The sequence below is a fragment of the Melospiza georgiana genome, chromosome 4 (assembly GCF_028018845.1).
Source record: "Melospiza georgiana isolate bMelGeo1 chromosome 4, bMelGeo1.pri, whole genome shotgun sequence".
NCBI classification, from domain to species: Eukaryota; Metazoa; Chordata; class Aves; order Passeriformes; family Passerellidae; genus Melospiza; species Melospiza georgiana.
The window spans coordinates 71,960,160-71,978,638 of NC_080433.1; the positions used below are offsets into that span (position 1 = coordinate 71,960,160).

Sequence of the window (18,479 nt, forward strand, 5' to 3'; positions counted from 1 at the left end):
AAACAGAAATATTTTTCAGCTAACAAAACACAATGCTGCAAAACCAGAAACATTATGTGCCTTTTACTCTGTACAGTAGATTTACATTAAACCAGGAGAGGAAGGAAGGGGAAAAGTAAGATGAAGACAAAACACACACCCACACCACAAAATAATGAATTTAGATGAATACTAAAGAACACTTTTCAACTCTAGTGGAAAAAAATCGAATGCAACATTTGGAAGTTTTGGGTTTTTTTCACTACAACCACTTAAGTGCCTGATCTGGAAGACCAGGAGCTTTGTTGTGAAAAAGTCAGTAGGTGACATGGCCAAGAGAGGTTTGGGAAACTCTGGAAATTGGTAATTTTTTTTCTGTATTTCTTTAAAAATCTCAATTTCTGATCATCAAGTAAAATAGGTGGTTTGATTTCTTTTCATATGATGAATATACAAAACATACATACGAAATACACCGATTTCAGCACATTTTGAGTAGTTGGAAACAAAATAAAAGTGATTTTGTTGACAGAAAGGTTAAGTTACTTTTTTGCAAAAAAAATAAAAATCTAAATACTATGAACCATATGATCTGTGACATACAGAGATCTGCAGGAGGAGTCCACAGAAGTCCCCCTACAAATGTCCCTTCTGTGGCCAGGGCTCCTCCATGCAGGAATTCCAGGTGCAAAGACAGCAGTGCCCTCACCTTCAGACGTCACTCATGGAAGGAAGCATTTGTCACATTTTATAAACACACCATTCTCTCTTCCCTTCGCACTGATTTTCACCAAAAAAAACCAAATTTCTGAGATGCAGCACTGGCCTGAAGCCCCCCTCCCACGGTGACAAATGCCACTGAGGCAGCAGAGCCATCCTAATCCTGCACAGCAGCTGCTCACTTTGCTTCAGCAGGGGGAGTGTGCAGAGCAAGCAGCCAAATGCAAGGACAACACAAATTATCAGAATTTTTAGCCAGGCGTGTGAATATTTCAAAACAGGTATCTTGCTTTCATTATGCATTATTCTGAAATCCCAAGGCATGTAGGATACAGCCTTGGGATTTCAGCCTTGATCATTCCATCTGTATCTACTATTTCTGCTTTTGCAGCATGTTGCTGAAATGAGTTTTTCACTGATTGTCTCTTTAACCACAGCACACACACATGCACACCTCAACAGCACAGCCAGTAAAGCAGGGCTGTCTGATTTGCTACCTTTCTTTTTTTGTTTGGATGATGATCTGAAGAAGTAAAGTCCATCTGTTCCTAATAAAACAAGGGGATTAAAAAGCAGTATCTAGTTTAATCCCATAGAATTATTTGCATCTCTAAGGGGATCAGTTAGCAGCCTTCTGCTGTGGACTGTAAGTGATACTTAAATACTGTCCAGTAAGAAAGAATATATGCTTTAAACAAAACAAAACAAACAAAAAAAATCACTAGTTTCAATAACAATGCACCAATACTCAGTTTTGAGTGTTGTCATACAAAAATGTAAGTTTTGTGCTATTGAATAAAACAAGCATCAGAAAGTTTACATCCACTGTAAAATTGGTAAATGCTGCAAACAGTAATAGTTGGAGCTGCTTTAAATAAAAAAGAAAGTCTGATACATATATATACATATACATATATATATATATATAAGGCTCCAAAGGAATCAAAAAGCAGAGAGTAAATTAGGAAGAGGCTCCTTACTCTGCTTCTGTATTAAAACAGGAATTTCAAAACCATTTGCAGCATGGATTAACAGATCCTCTTCCACAGAGCAGCTCAACACTCCCAGTAGGACAGGATGGAAAAATGTTCAACACACACTGTCATGGAGAGATTAAATGTGAATTTCATTAAAGTTCTTGTAACTATTACATTGTAATTAACAAGAACTTTGATAAAATTTACATTTAACAAAAGTCAATCCGTGTTTGTGGTAATAAATAAAAGGTAGGGACACAAGAACTGAGAGTCCACACTGAGAACAATTCATATTTACAAACTTATTTCTTTAAAGCAGGTGGAATGAGAATTAGAACCTGCTGGAGACCCAAGTTATCACTTAGAGCAGAGCACAACATTTCAGCTGGGACTGAAACACTGCTATAGAGGATCTGGAGGTGGATTCTACAGCTGCACCCTGAAATTATTCACCCATCAAAATACATCTTCTAACACAAATCCTGGCATCAGGCAAAATTCTTCCATTGTGGAAGGATTTGTCTTCAGCCTTTGTTTTTCAAAGCTTTTACAGTCCAATGGTTCATAAGTGGGTCTCCTTTCCCTTACAGCTCCCTGAGACTTGTTTTTTTGTCTGTCTGGCATGAATCACACTGAAGGAAGAACAGTCCCCCCATGATAATATGAACATTACACAAAGAAAGAGAGAGAGAAAAAAGATAAAAAGGAAAGGCAATAGAAAGACTGGCAGCTAAAATGTCCTTGTCCCATGGCTTTTGCCAGCACCTCAAAACGAATCTTCAAGCTCTGCTTTCTCCTAGTGCCTGGCTCCTGTCCCAGATTCCACCTACAACCCTCCAAAAGTTCTCCCCTTGCCATTAGAAAGGACACAAACCCTTTTGCAGCCCCTCGTGCTGAAGTGCTCCACTGCCCTGAGCTCCTGGAAAAGCTGATGAAAGCCTGCACATCTGTTCTCTGTCCTCTCCAGAGGACACAAGGGACTGCTGCTCCTTCCTGCAGCACCTCTGTGTTTCCATTTCCCAATCAGAGAGATCTCAGCTGGTGACTCTCACAGCTTCTTGCATCTGTATAAAACACTTTCTTTTCCTACAGAGGTGTCCATTGCCATTCTTCAGGAAATGCAGCTTCCATCTCTCAACTCTTTCACGTATCAAAGTGACAGATTATTACCCATCAATATTAATCTGACTGCTTTTACAGAAATCTTAACTTATCACACTAACTGCAACTGCAGGTAACACAAGCTCTGCTATTGAAAAGGAGCAACAGAATTTGCTGATGTGCTGAATGCAGAGGGTCTGGCTAGGATGGAGATGATTTTGGATCTGATAACATGGGGATATTTTAGCTGTGGCTGAATGGTGCCAAAGTCTTCTCTAAATTTCTTATTCTGCTGCCCCAGTGAGAGGGCTGGGAGTGCACAAGAGGCTGAAACAGCTGGGACAGCTAATATCCTTACTCAGCAATAAAACAGGCAGATAGTCTTTCCAAAGACTCCTTGCTCAGATAGTTTGGCCATTGCTGTCCTTGTGGAAGGCTGTGAGTAAATCCCTTTGTGCTATTTAGTCCCTTTTCCTCCCTGTTCTTTCCTCCACCCCTTAAGCCATCTTTATCTTGACCCATCAGGATTTTTTCTTGCTTTTTCTCTTTCAATTCTCCCCCCTGTTCTGCTGCAGAGAGGAGACAGGCGGAATGAGCAAGCAAATGGGGATGTCCTCAGATGCTGGCTGGGGTCAGCCCCTGACACTGAAAACAAAATAATGGTTTTTGTGCTTTGTTTCACTCTCCTCATCCTCCCAATCAATCTCAGCCTCTCACAGGTCCCTTCATGCATGAAGAGGCTATTGAAGCTGAAGTGAAATACTACAATAGAGACTTACAGATATGAGGCATAAAACTATCAAATGAAGAATAAAACTATCAAAACATAAAAAACCTTATCAAAATTATTGAGTTTTTCCCTGTATACTCTACTCATTGCAGCTCTTACACCCACCACTAAAAGTACAGTGCAGCCCTAATAACAGGTTAGCTAAAACTCTGCTGATATGCTGCACACCATTTAGATAAAGGATTTTTCCTTTGGTAAAATAAAAAAAAAAAAAAGAAAAAGACAGGATCATGGCAGAATACACTTAAGTTCAATTCTTAACCATCAATTCTTAACCAATCTATAGCAAATGTAACCCAGAAGAATGTGATTAAAATAAAATCTCTCACAACACAAAGGCAATAAAATGAAAAGCAACACATTTCACTTATAGGTCCTGAATGTAAGATCTACTTGCTACTGAAGCTTCCAGAGGAATAGGAACATTGCTCCAAGAAACTAGTACTATTCCTGATGTCTGATGTGGACAGATATTACAGCAATTCACGTTGTGTGAAATTATTGAATGTGCCAGTCATCAGGAACAGACCATGTTTCTGTTTTCAAACAGAAGTTGAAAACTACTGATTTTATTTTTTTTATTTTCATTTTTGAAAGCATCCAAACCACCAGAAAACAAAAAGAAACCTCTTAACCAAAGACTTTCAGCCATGTCAAACACTCTGCCAGCCAGTCCATGACACAGATCAACAGGATTGCAGATTGCTCTGAAATTTGATGCCAATCATGTGGCCATGGATTGAGAATCTCCTCCAAAATCTGTCCCAAGAATCCTGGACTGACAGCATAAAATATTTCTACACACCATCAAGCACAAAGCCCAATACTTAATTTACTACCCTCTATCTGCATTGGACTGATGGTTGATACCCTTTAAGAATAAATTGCAAAAAAAAAATTCAGCTGGAGGCAGAGCAAAGTGCAGGAGAAGGAACCTAAACATCCGGGGACAAAGGCCAGAACTCAAATTTCCTCTTCAGAGGAGCAAGCACTATCACTTTCAGAGATTAATGCCAGGAGCTTCTCTCTGATGGCTATGTGGAAGTGGCTGTCAAAGGAAGTGTGTTGTTTAGAAGTCAATTGTCAAATTAAACTGAGAACCAAAATACTGCAAGGATGTTAACGTGGATGGCTTCTTTCAGTGCACTCATTTACCTGCCTGTGAGCTTGTGAAAAATGAGTATTTTATTATTAAAATGAATATTAGATGTGTTATGTTAGAAAGTTATGCTGTATTTATTTTCTTAAGTAGTGTGTTAAATATAGGTTTAGGTTGTAACATAATAGAAACTTAAAATAGAAACTATGCTATGTAAGATGCTTTAATTAAAGAAAGGACTCGCAGTGAGATAGCATCCACAAGACACCTAAATCTTTCAGAGAAAGAGAATTTATTACCCTCTTATCAAAAGAAACAAACTTCCTGCCTCACTCAGCCCTGAAGACACCATTAGGATTAAGAGGAAGATGATGGCACTGACCAGACAGAATCCTTTGTTTGGATGGAACTTATGCATCATGTATGCGGTGTATGAATATGCAACAGGTTATTGTTTTTAAGGGTTAATCCCCTATTAATGTGGATCCTTTTTTGGGCTTATTTTGCCCAGAAAGAGGTACCCTGACTGTCCATAACTCTTTGTTTTTATTGTCTCATATTGTCCTAAATCCTAATTGCCCAAATTTTTATTACTCTATTTATATTTCCATTTTTATAACCATTTTATTACTATTAAACTTTTAAAATTTTAAAAACAAGTGATTGGCATTTTTCACAAGCTGCTTGAGGTTTCCTTGAATTTGTTACACCGCATTTCTTGCTCTGAATGAGGCAGGTGAGCAATGCAAAAATACACAGGTGTAGCATTCACATTCTCTAAAATAATCCCTTTGCCCAGGATTTTCTCCTGGGAAGCTGAGAAGCCTCAGAGAAAAGGAAAACAATTCTTATCTCATGTGCTTCTCCTGTGTTGTGCTCACATGTGGAATGTGTTTGGAGATTGTTTACCCACAGGTGGTTATTTCATTGGTTTCATGTGAGTTGTTTTGACTCTTTGGCCAGTCAGGGCCAAGCTGTGTCAGGACTCTGGAAAGAGTCACAAATTTTCATTATTATCTTGTTAGCATTCTGTAAGTATCCTTTCTGTATTTTTTAGTATAGTTTAATATAGTATCCTTTAATATAATATAGTAATAAATTATAAAGTAATAAATTAGCCTTCTGAGAACATGGAGTCAGATTCATCATTCCTCCCTGCCATGACACTCTCTGCAAATACAACACACAGGCAATCTCACTTCCAGCTCCAAATCACAGCCACCAGAGGATAAACTCAGCGCACAAAACACTCAGTCTTTTCTAATGTGCTGTGAGAAGACAATTTTAGCAACATCTTTCAGTTCTGTACAATAATCTGACAGTTTGTAGTGACCCAAATTCAAGGACCAAAATCCAGGTCCATCCCTCCTGAGGAATGAGGCTGCTCCTCGCTGTGTCAGGGGCTGGCAAAGCCCCAGCACTGCTGCTCCTCTCCCCCAGTCAGAACTGCTCAGGACAGATGGAGGAGCCAATGCTAGAACAACAGATGACAGCAGGAGCCAGAACCCAGCTCAGATGGAGAGAGCAGGAAGCAAACGATGAAATAAACCCCATAAAAATGTGCAGAGAGCACCTTTGTTCGCCTCAGAGAGAGATTTGTCATGCAAATAGAAAACAGCTCATTTCAGGAAGGAAATGAGTGAAAACAAAGGGATTATTTGACACAGGAAAAAAGGCAATTGCAAGGAAGTTTTCGCTATCAGACAGGAACATTAGAGATAGTGATGGCTCCGGTCTGGCTTTGAGCTGAACACCAATAATGATGATAATTAATAGCTGAATACCAAGAATTGGTAACACCAATAATATTCCAGCCTCCTTTCCCACAGCACCGTGGCCAACCTTCTGTGTGATGCCTGAAGGGTTGAATATTCATTAATCACCTCAGCAATGGCATCAAAGACATAAAATTCATGCCAGGACATAACATGCCTGCATATATGCCAGGACAGAAATATACACATATATAACAACAAGCAATAATAAATAATAATAATAGTAATAGGAGGAGTAGTCGTAATAATAATAATAATCTTATTATTATTACTATTATTATCATAATTGATTTTATTATTATTTAGTCTTTACAGTGCTTGGAAGAAACTAAGTTCAATATCAAGTGGTCACTTAGAAGCCCAGGCACCATTTTACTTGTTGGTAGTCAGGAATAGGTGGCTCAGTTTAATTAATTCTCAAGTTTTCCAAGAAAAGGAACATTTTGATGGGGAAAATTTGCTGCTGACCTCATGCTGTGACATTTTCGTAAAATAAAGCAATAAAAACCCCACAGTCCATTTTACAGTAAAATTACATATATTTTTTCCAGTAAAAGTGAATCTATTAAACACATGAGCTTTCTGTATTAACCTAAATAGTATACATACATTTAAAATATATGTGCAAAACAAAATATAAAAAGACAGCTAAGACAGCTTCCTCCTGCTCTATAGGATTTCAGTCTCAATAGTCTCAAATAAAATAATTTAGTTAGTTATTAATTATAAATAAAATACTTTGCAATGAGCATTTTCAACACTCTTTAAACTTCCAATTTCACTCAGTTGTTTTTCACCCTGTTTGGGCAGTATGCACAAAAAATTCAACATCACAAGAGAAGAAGATGAACATGGGATGCAGCAGAATAGTAAATTTGTTGCTAAAAATTCAAAAAATTGCCCTGAATTTGAGAAAGATTTTAGGCGCTTTCGTTATTTTCTCCTGCTCATATATGTGGTGATAGCAACACCCTACTTCTTTATGTATAAAAAACAGAGCAGAAGTAGTAAAATGTGCAAACTCTTAAAGCTGTGCCAATACATATCCACTTGGAGCTCTAAATAACTGATTCCTCTACTTCATTCAGCTCCTGGCAACTGCAACTATCATTTTGTACATATCTACCAGAACAGAAGTGAACCAAGGACAACATTTCCCTTTCCAGGAGCCACCACACAGCAGTTCCATGGCAAGAATTTTCCTTAGTACCTGAATTTAGTTAAGTACTTTGGAGGTAAAAAAAATACCATTATACACTTCAAATTTACTCACTCGTCCCCATCTTCTCCTGACACATGACCATCCCACAATGTTTGATATGAAAAAGCTCAGAGAGAAATTTTAAAAGCTCACAAAGATTAAAGGACATAGTTAAGACACAGATGCTGCCATGTTGTTCAAACCATATACTCCTGAAAAATTATGATGATGACATAAAATGGAAAAGGAATCACAACACTCTCATAAAGAAATAATAATCTGCTAAGAGTTTTTTGCAATGTCCCTTCCTGGTTTCTGTTGCCACCTATTATTTCTGTCAACACTTGCAATCAGTTTGCTGAGTGAAGCCACACAGGATGCAGAAATCACTCTTTAGAATGATCAGCTCAGAATTTTCCTCAGTTTCGGTTCCTGCCTTCAGCACTATGTCAAGAAACTGACTTTTGCAGCATAGCACTAAAACAAAGTAAGTTTGAACTTAGATTGATTCAACATTTGGGTTGAATATTAGGAATCCTTGTGTCAAAGAAGAAGAATATTGTGCCTTGTCTGCTAGCAGGGGATGAAGCTGGGGAGGGAGGGAGGTACAGGAGGAATAAAACCCCACAAGGGTTTAAGCACAGCTAAACCCTTGAATGCCTTCTCCCTGGTGCTTAACTTAGCTACAGGATCACTCTGAGTTTTGTGATGAATGCTGCCTGGAAAATGAGCAGGTGGGAGTTCTCTGCTTATTTAACTAGAAAACTGAGCATTTTCTAGTTTGCTTTAGCAGGAATAAAACCACTTTGTTTTTCAGTTCAGTTGACAGACACACCCATGTGTATGTACGTACACTTTCAGATTAATATGTGTAAAATATTTCCACCACCACAATCACTATTTAAACAGCAACTTAGCACAGAAGTTTAGAGACTTTTTGCCACCTTACCATAGAGAGCTTTTGCACTTGTTCTTGAATTCTGCTCCCTCTCTGCCTGAGCAAATGTTGGGGAGCCATAGCCACTGGAAGAAAACATTTCTGGTTATCTTCTGTATAGATATATTTGGCAGGCACTAAAAAAAACCCCCTCCCCTTACTACACATAACTACAGCATTAATAACAGAGGGAATGATACCAGATATTTGTTCCACACCATGAATATGAAGGAGAATGTTTCACTTGGGCTGCAGGCCTTTCTAAGCTCTCTTTTGTTGCATTAATACAACTTTGTGCACAACTGGAGTGTGGTATAAATAAATATCGCCTTAACTCAAGGAACAGACTTCACAGCATAATAATAATAATAGTAATAATAATAATAGTAGTAGTGGTAATAATAATAATAATAATAATAATAATAATAATAATAATAATAATAATAATAATAATAATAATAATAATAATAATAATTTTATATAATATATCGATATGTAATATATTGATATATGTGTAATATATAATATTATATGTTATATAGTATATATTATGTTATATATTATATATTAATATGCATAATAAATAATATATATTTATATATTTACATATTCTTTCTATAAGAAATATAATAATTTCATAATAATAAAAAATAACAATAATAATCATTACTATGCTAAAGAATTGGGTAGGATTTGAGGGTTTTTTCCCTGCATACACAAATTTTGATTTCTTTTAACAATTTTTACAGCTTTTAATGAAAAACTTTAAATGACTCTCATTGTCTTACACAAACAAAAAGGCAATATGACTAGAAGAGTTTAAAAAATGAGTGATATATGAGTTCACCTTAATGAGAAGCAAAAGACACCACAGATATCCTGTTCCACACAGGAATATGAGTTCCTTGGCATCAGATGGGTAAATTCTCATTAGTGCTGTGAGTGAGTCTCTGCCATGCCCCTGATACAGGGATCCCCCTCTTATCTGGGGCAAGGTAACACTCACAGGTAGCAGCTGCTCAGTTCTCCTTCCTGGGAAACAGTCTGTTCTCACAGATGGGAGAGGCAGCCTCATCTTTTATGCATAAAAATGCATTCACTCACAGCTAACCTTAAACATCTCAGGCACACAAAGGCCTCTCTGAGTAACATAATAAGGATGTTATGGCTACAGCAATTTATTTTGCTGTTCCAGATGAGTCCATGCAGTAACAAAGCTTTCCCTTACATGAACATAAAAATATCTGTCACAGTTATTTCTTCTACAGAAAAAGCCATTTTATAATTCCAATGGGACCTACTAATTACAGCTCTACCTGAAACAAAAACCTAAAGAAGGAGGTACAACGCTATTTTGTCCATAATAGGCAAGTCAAAGGCAAAACCTTACTTCATTTGAGGGAAGTAACTTCCATATCCACCAGGAGGGGTGTTTGATATGTGTCCATTCATTCTCACTGCCACTCACTGGGAGAAACCACCTGGGAAAAGGAAAAACAGCACATGAACTGAAGTCTCCTAAAAGATGGAGGCTGAACACAGGTGTAAAACAAACCTAATGAGGAAATTAGGGTTGAAATGGGAACGAAATTGCATCAACAAATTCAATTGTTGTTAACTGCATCCTGGTGATGCTGCTGTGGAACTTCTCCCAGTAGCAATTTGATAGTTATAGCTTCAAATAATTTATAATTTCATGAACAAAGCTATTATTTTTGATACAATGGTCTTTAGGAATAGCTGTAGAAATAAAAGGCTCACTAAACAAAGAACAAGATCTACTGCAAATGTGAACAATATGTTCCAAATGGTAACTTTATTGCTCAAGCATGCTCGATTTTAGCCCTCAATTCATTTCTTTCAAATGCAACTCTTGAAATGACCTTTTGATGCATGTTCTGTGAAACATATCAGCTGAATTGTTAGAAAAGATGCATTATCAAATTAAAACACAATTGTTAGCACAAAAGGAAACTTGGTCAGCTATTTTGGTACTTAAGAAAACTTTTTTTATTGTTGTTAAGAAGTGCTTAACATCCTGAAAGTTTGGCGTGCCAAATGAAACCTTTCCTATAAAAGCAGTACTGAACAGGCCATGATAAAACAGTTTTAAAAATTCTCCCTTTAATAACATGTCCATTGAAGTTAAAACTAGCTCTGGAAAGTGACTTTCATAACCCTTTCATATTCAAATTTACCATGGGCAAACACTCTTTCATTTACATATATACATGAATAATATAAATTCGAATATTTCTCTACATTTCAGTCACACTGCAGAGCAGTCAGAAGTGTACCAGATCGAATTTGTACCTACAAAAATCTCTGTTTCCAAAGCAAGCACAGCCTGCTCTGTTTGCACTAGAGCTGCCTTGCAGCCAGCTTTTCCTCTGAGGCTCTAATTCATCTCACTGTCCCACATTCACTGTTCTCTTCTTGTTTTACAAAGAAAAGCAGCAGCTCTTTGACCTGCCAGTGCCCACTGAGTGCCCACATGTATTCTGCTGCTTCCTTCTTCCATGCAAAAAGACAACAAAAATCTGTGCTGAGCTCTAAATCCATCAGTCAGTTCAAGCTTTGGTGATCTTTGGTGCTGAGGGCACAGTTTTTATACATTTTCCAGGAACAAACCCCTGATGCAGTTAGCAAAACTAACTAGAACAGTGTATTTGTTGGTGTATTAGACATGCCAAGCGAAATTATGTATTTGTATTTGAGGTGTATTTGACACACCAAGTGAAATCATGTGCAAGGGTGGTGTTGCTTTTAGTGGGTACACACTTGCTAGTTTGACTTAGTGTATACATATATATTTTTTTTAATTTTATTTAATTTTCTTTAAAATCTTAGCTCCTTGCAGAACCTCTTTAGTGACACAAGCACATTTTTGCCCCACAAATATACCACATATCCAAGCTGGTAGCCAGCTTGGCTGCTCTAAAACTCTTTTTATGGAGTGCAGTCCTTAACAGCTGTCTCCAATAAATTACCACCCATGTTGAGTGCTGCTCAATTCATTAGCAATTACAACCTTTGGGAAGCATCCTGAAATCATCCCATGACTTGAAAGGATACAAGGGTTCATTTTCTCAGCAGAATTTGCCAGCTCACTGTGCACTCCCTGTTTCAGCTCAGTGCCCCTCTCCAGCCCATGCTGCCTCTGAGCTCTCCATCACTTCCTATCAGCTGTTAATTCTTATCATCATCTGCAACCAAGCTCAATTTGCTGCCCTGCTTAGCAGTTTCCCCTGTGATTAACTTCTATAGAGTCACCACATCCAAAATACACAAATTATCACTGCTGCTGTTTGGTGTCCCCACTTAACTTTCCATCCACACATTGTTTAAGATAGCACTCGTTGAATAATTCTGTTTGCCATAATCTTTTTTGATTTGTAGTCTTTTTCATAGGCCTATTTGTAAGAAATTCTGCAACTATCTGTCTTAAAGTGAGATCTGGGGGTAGAAAACCCCTTGGTTTAAGACTTTCTCAGAATAATTCCACTGCTCTGACATCTTAATCTGACAAATGCTTGGTTTGTATTTGTATTCACTCAATTTTATGGAGGTGGTGAAGCAGATATTTTAAGTAGAAGGAATGTAATATATTAAAATGCAATGTCTTAGAATTTCAAGCTTCAGCCTTTGAAGTCAGCATGATACACTGAGTTTGAAAGCAGCCAGACAGCTGAGCAGCAGACATTCACATTGGGGAAAGAAACCATCTCTCATGACTAAATACCTGCCCACCGTAAGGCACAACACCACTTAAATACAAAAAGCTTCAGAATTATGTTTTGAATTAAGAGATGCTGAAAATCTGAAGTCAAAAATTTTGACTTTTAAAATTAAAAAAAAGCAAGCAGCTTGTTCTGCCAAGCAAACACAAAAATTTTAGTCAGCTTTAGCAGATATGCAAACAAAACACCACTTACTATTAGATAGTTGAGTAAAACCAACAATATTTCCTGTCCCTCATGCAATTTTCCAGTGCTTCTGAAATTCCAGCACATCTACCTTGACATGACACTTTAAATGTGATTACAATTTCAGGCAGTGCTTCTGTCACTTGGTTCAAGAAACCTCCAGAATGTGAATACAAACAAACCCTTTACTATAATCATTTATAATTAGTTCAAATATTTATAACAGCATCAAAAAGCTACTTGTGATTCCCCAGAATTATCAGACAATTGGATCTCATTCAACCTTAATGTTTCATTAAAAAAAAAAAAATTAGGAAAATGCTTTAATTTTTTTTAATTAAGTGCATGATGAAGAAAAGTGAAAAACCACAAAAGGGTAACAGTATGTGCAGGGCTTTGTTATTGCCTTGTACAGCTTTCTCTGCTGTGTTTCTCATCTCAAATGCTCTTTCATCTCTTACAACCAGTCAGTCCTGCAGCAAAAGTCACCCCCTGCACACTGCAAAGCCATTGTCAACCAGGAGCCTATTAATAAACTCCACTTCCTCTTTAATCTTCCCTTTCACCCCAGCCCAGCAGTGCACAGCAACCTCCACTGGTGTCCCAGACTTCAAAATAAACATCCTTCACAATTAACTGTAAGATCCCTCTTCAATTAGGCCTGAAGTATCAACAGTTTAATTGTAAATATGACCAAAAATGGTCATGTCTCAGGATCCTGAAAAAAAGAAATACATACTCATGCCTGCTCGGAAGAAGAAATATTGTAAACCAGGAAAGCTAAGTAAGATTTCAAGAAGAAAACAGTAATAAGAAAATAGATAAAATAATAAGACAAATATAATGGTACTTTAGTTTACTAAAATAATATATAATTAAAATAAGTTTAAAATATTTAGAAATATTATTTTTATAAAATATTTACAAATATTTTATTTTGAAAAACAAATAAAAAAATCCACAATATTTTCTCAACAACAACAAAAAAATTCACCTAGGACTTCCCTGCTACCATCAGCTTTATTTTTGAAGGGATATTGATAGTCAGCTGCTCTGTAGATAACAAGGCTCCAGACTTTATAACAGAGAAACCATTCCTGAGACAGATGTACTTTTGTCCTTCAGCAGTTACAGGTGGTAATCCCAAGCATGGGGAGAATCATGCCAGTGTACAAAATGATTCTATTAGTCATGAACAGTTTTGGGTTTTTTTTAATTACTCTTTGTCTTCCCCATCTTGTAGCATGGCAGCCTCATGAAAACAATGCAATTTATGTGGCACATCAACAGCTCACATGTCCTGCCATGGCATTTCCTAATAAGAGTTTGAAAATAACAAAATCTCCCATGTTATTTTAAAAAAATAACCCAAAATACCTTTCTCAGAAAGGCAGAGCTGCATCATTAGAGCAAATTAGGCATTTTAGAGCCTGGTGCTCTTTTCCACTCATCCTGAAGTGATCAGTCCCACCCAGAGGCAGATCACAATATCATATGGAAACCAAAAGAGAAACAACTTAATGATGTGGATATTTTAGAAGTCATGGAGGGGGAAGGGCTAAGGAGAAAAGGATGCACAGGAAAGCCAATAATGGCTGGAATGATCATTGTCTACTGATTAGGAAAATGTTATTGTTATCATGTATGCCCCAAACCCCCCAAAATTCTCCCCAGGCAGAGCACAGGCTGTGACTGCAGCCTTAACAAAAGCAGTGGATATTAGAAGGTAACACCATTCCCTGGTGAGTGCAGCAATGTCAGATAAGGACACTCTCTCTCCACCCTTCCCCTTTCAAAGGTATTACGGAAGAACAAAACAACAGGGAAAAAAAATTTTAAAAATCCATGTACTCATGGCTCACTGTGCATTCAGTAAAAATGCCTCTCACTGCTGACCTGCAGAATGTACAAAACCTGTTTAGCTTGCTGTGATTTGCCATTTTTCATCTGTTTCTTCTCAAACCTCATTCTGTTCACACACAACATTCCCTCCTGGTGCTAAAGTTTCAAACAGCATCTCCTGGTGTCTGCCTTGCTGTTCTGACCCATCACTCTCCTATCTGCATCTTCACTCCAGCCCCAGATTTTACAAATGGGAAGCTCCTGGCAGAAATACATCCTGTGGAGCCAGCTGAAATGTGGCTGCTGCCCTCTGCTTTGGGACTTGCTTCAGAGCACAGCCAAGAGCAAACACGAGTTCTGCTGCTTGTTGGACACTTTGCCTGGAGATAAACACCAAAATGCACATGGATGCATGAGTAAGTGATAATTCTGAAATGATCCCTGGGGATCTTCCAGCCTCAGTGAACTGATACCAGAATTTCTCTGAGAAAAAACTGCCTTTGGTTGAGCTGGCAGCAGCTTTGCTCTGTAATGTTTTCAGTTTCATGTTAAGCACGCTGGAGCATCCAAAAGCTGGTAGAAAAGATGACAGCAAAAAAAAAAAAAAAAAGTAGAAAATTGAAAGCCAGGCCCTACAAGTTCTGCAGTTTGAACACAAAATAAATTAACTTGATTCCCCACCACTGTGATTGTTGTCCCCTTTGGCTCTCTCAAGACACTCTGTATTTATTGATATTTATTTTTGAAGCTCTCTGAGTCATATACACTCTAGTATTCACTCCAGTGTCCAAGCACCAGGAAATAAGTTAGTAAAACAATTTTGAAAATGCTGTTTCCTTCAGGACCTCTCTGCATTCGGAGCAGTTGTCCAGCACAACCCTTAGCACTAATCACACTGCATTTAGTTTATGCAAATCTGGACTTAGTTGCATCCTGGTTTTAGGTTTTAGTGCTGGATGCAGTGTTAACTAGCTGGGGTTCCTGCTAAAGAAACCTGGAGGTGGGAATGAAAGGACTGGATGTGTCTCGCTCTCCTGCCTGAATTTTACTCCTTATAGAAAGCTGAACTTCGGCTCTCTATAAGGAGTAAATAATACATATTTTTAAATAAATAAAATAAATTTAAATAATTTTAATAAATAAATAAATAAATGATAAATATTCAGCAATAATAAATATTATTTACCTGTTTGTGTAGGGGATCACAGGGGTAGAAACATTTCAAGCAACTAAAGACAGTGACAGACAAAAAACACCACTCTGTCCAAGCAGGGGACAGGGCCAAGGCACACAGAGTGCCCAGGGGGGATTTGTAAATGAATTCTCATCCTTCTCCACAGGGCAGTGCAGCAGACAAGCTGGTTTTGCCAGCTTCAGGAAGCGTTTTGATTTTCACTGACACTTTCTGAAATCCAATACTCTTCCCTGAGTCCCTCACTGAGGAGGAGTATGCTAAATTCATTAGCAGCACTCCTTTCAGCAGGAGGGAGAGGATAAATTTATTAGAGAAAATTTGTGGTCATAATTATCAACCAAAGTAGATAAAGGCCTTGTCTTCAGAACAGAAATTGCTGCCTAAAAGAGAAGGTTTCCATTGGAAAAACTAAGATTAAAAAAAATGCCCTAGAAGTCTTCTTTTTCCTACTATGATATTTCCCAGTGATTAAAGAAATATTCTAACAATACAATTAAGATGGCTATCTTTTATTTTGAAGGAGGGGAGAAATATGGAGAGCAACAGGAAGAACTGAATGAATAACCCTCAGACCATGCTCATAGACTTTGCCCTTATTATTGCCTCACTAATAAAGACCCTGCTTGAAAACAGGTTCTTATTCTGGCATGGCAACTTATTTCCATCCCTTTCAGGTCTGGGCCATGATTTATAATTAACCATATTGAAAGAAAATAAAACAGCTCTACGGATACAAAAGCTTCAAAGACTTAAAACCCCCATTGCAACAAAGGAACGTTAATAAATATGCCAAGCACTGAAGCCACCACTCATTGCTATTTTTAATTAGAGAATTAACCACCTCATCTAAAGCAATGTTAGTATTAATTACCAAGATCAAGATCATTATGAAGTCCTTGCAGAATTTATCACCACAGCTGGAATGTCTTGAATAAAAGAAAGGATAAAAAAAACCAACCCAAAAATCCAAACAAAAAACCTTCCACACATACAGCGCAGTCCAAAGAGGAAGGGGTTTATGAAGGAATTTGTAGAGGAAAGTAGAAAAAAGGGATTATAATCCACCATCAAAAACAATATTTTTGGTGAGTCTATGTCAAGTAGAGTACTGAGCTGGCAAGAGACACCATTTTTACTCATAAATCCCAATTACAATGTTCCTACAACACACTCAGTATCTTCACTTGAAAGGATGTACAAAAACTTGTCCTGGTTTGGGGTTTTGGTGGGTTTGTTGTTTGCAGGGCTTTTTTTTTTTTTTTTGGTTGTTTTTCTTTTTTTTGTGTGTGTGTGTTTTGTTTTATTAAAATTTTAATTTTTTTAATAAAACAAAAGCTTCCTTGAAACTGCTGACTGGTGAATTCTGCTGATCCAGCACAGAAACCACAGCTGTATCTCCCTTCTTCATACTCCCTGATTTTTTTCTCTCCTTATTTACTTTTATTCTTTGATACATCCTACTTCAAATGAGATCATTAGATTTCAAAAGATGGCACTCCAGACATTACTTTGAAACTCAGTTTGCAGTATACATCCAACTTTAAAGCCACCACTTTAGAAATGGAAACTGCTAAAACTTTTAAACTACATAAAGGTTAATAAGATAATGTCTTCAGGTGTTTTTTAAAGTTTTCCTCCCATTCTGGCCAAAAAATGAAAGAACTTAGAACAGTTAAAAAGTTAAAAAAGTTAAAAAGCTGCTGCAAGTTGCCCAAATGAAACTGGTTTAACCACCTACCCACATTTATTAGCCATTTAATAACTGTGCCATGACAATATTAAAACTGGCGTGGTACAGTTCATAACAAAAGCTGAACTGAAACCAAATAATGACATACTCCAACCAGACTGTAAAAACTAACATGAAGGAGGAGGAGGGGAAAAAAAGGCAGGAACACTTCAATATCTCTCTAATTTGGTTTAATAGAAATGTGGCAAGATTTAATTTTTGTTTTCACAAACTTGTTTTCTTCAGTTTTGGTGAAGATATTGAAGTCCATTGGTTACTCACACTAAAAAACAATTTATGTGTCTGTAGTAGGTTACAATTTTGAATTAAACAAGACCAAGTTGAGTAGGAGAAACATCCACTCAGGCTCCAAACCATTGTGGACCACCCACTGATGGCATTCCTTGATGATTTAGCTTTGTTTATTGAATATTCAGCACTTTCACCAGTAAAGTGCTCTGAATGCAAACTAACGTATCTGGAAGGCCTCAAACTTTGCTATGGCAAGGGATCATGCTGCATGTCTTACTGGAAGATTTAGATTTTCTATATGGTACCCAAAAAAAAATTAAAAATGCAGTTTGCATGCAGTTCAACGAAAAGACAAAAGGCTCTGTTTAATAAAGGTGAACAAACAGGTATAATTGAAAACTTTAAAAGTTATTGATCAGACCACAACAAATCAGCTATGCTGAGCATAAGCTCACAGTGGAACTCAACAGCAAATCTAAAAGTTTAATTTTAAAACTTAATAAATAAGCACATACTGTTCTAATGGTGCTGATTAACTCTTCAAACTTCCCTGACTCAAATAATGTGCAAACAAGGTTTCACAAGACTGATATGCAAATCCTCATGACTTTGGGTAACACAATCTAAACCAAACATCACCAATAAAAGTTTTGGGGATTAAACATTTTTTAATGCCAGAAAAGTCATCAGAGTACTCATATTCTCATAATTAAATTAAAATATTCCTCTAATATTGTCAAAGTACTTGTAACATCATGTGTATATTCAAGTATTAAATTCACACGTGATTCCTGGAAAGTATTTTAATTAATTGCAAGCCTAGTCAGCAAGCCTCCTAAAAGGGATCAGGTTTTCACATGTCATACACACATAAAGCACATAAGGAGAAGACATTTGTTCCCAAAGATGTGGTTGTGAAGCTGCAGTGAATAGCAGCAACAATGGCAATAGCTGGG

At 37.2% G+C, this 18,479-nt stretch overlaps 1 protein-coding gene across 7 annotated transcripts in view; it reads right to left on the bottom strand.

The window, feature by feature from the left end:
• EPS8 (epidermal growth factor receptor pathway substrate 8) overlaps positions 1-18,479 on the bottom strand; it is a 124,090-nt gene that overhangs the window by 37,753 nt on the left and 67,858 nt on the right. For all 7 annotated transcript variants that reach the window (XM_058023033.1, XM_058023035.1, XM_058023028.1 and 4 more), the window contains 2 exons: positions 9,970-10,060; positions 8,592-8,665 (listed from right to left, as the gene is read on the bottom strand). In XM_058023033.1, coding sequence (XP_057879016.1) covers positions 8,592-8,665; positions 9,970-10,031 — 136 coding nt within the window. In that variant the 5' untranslated portion in view covers positions 10,032-10,060. The remainder of the gene's footprint in view (positions 1-8,591; positions 8,666-9,969; positions 10,061-18,479) is intronic.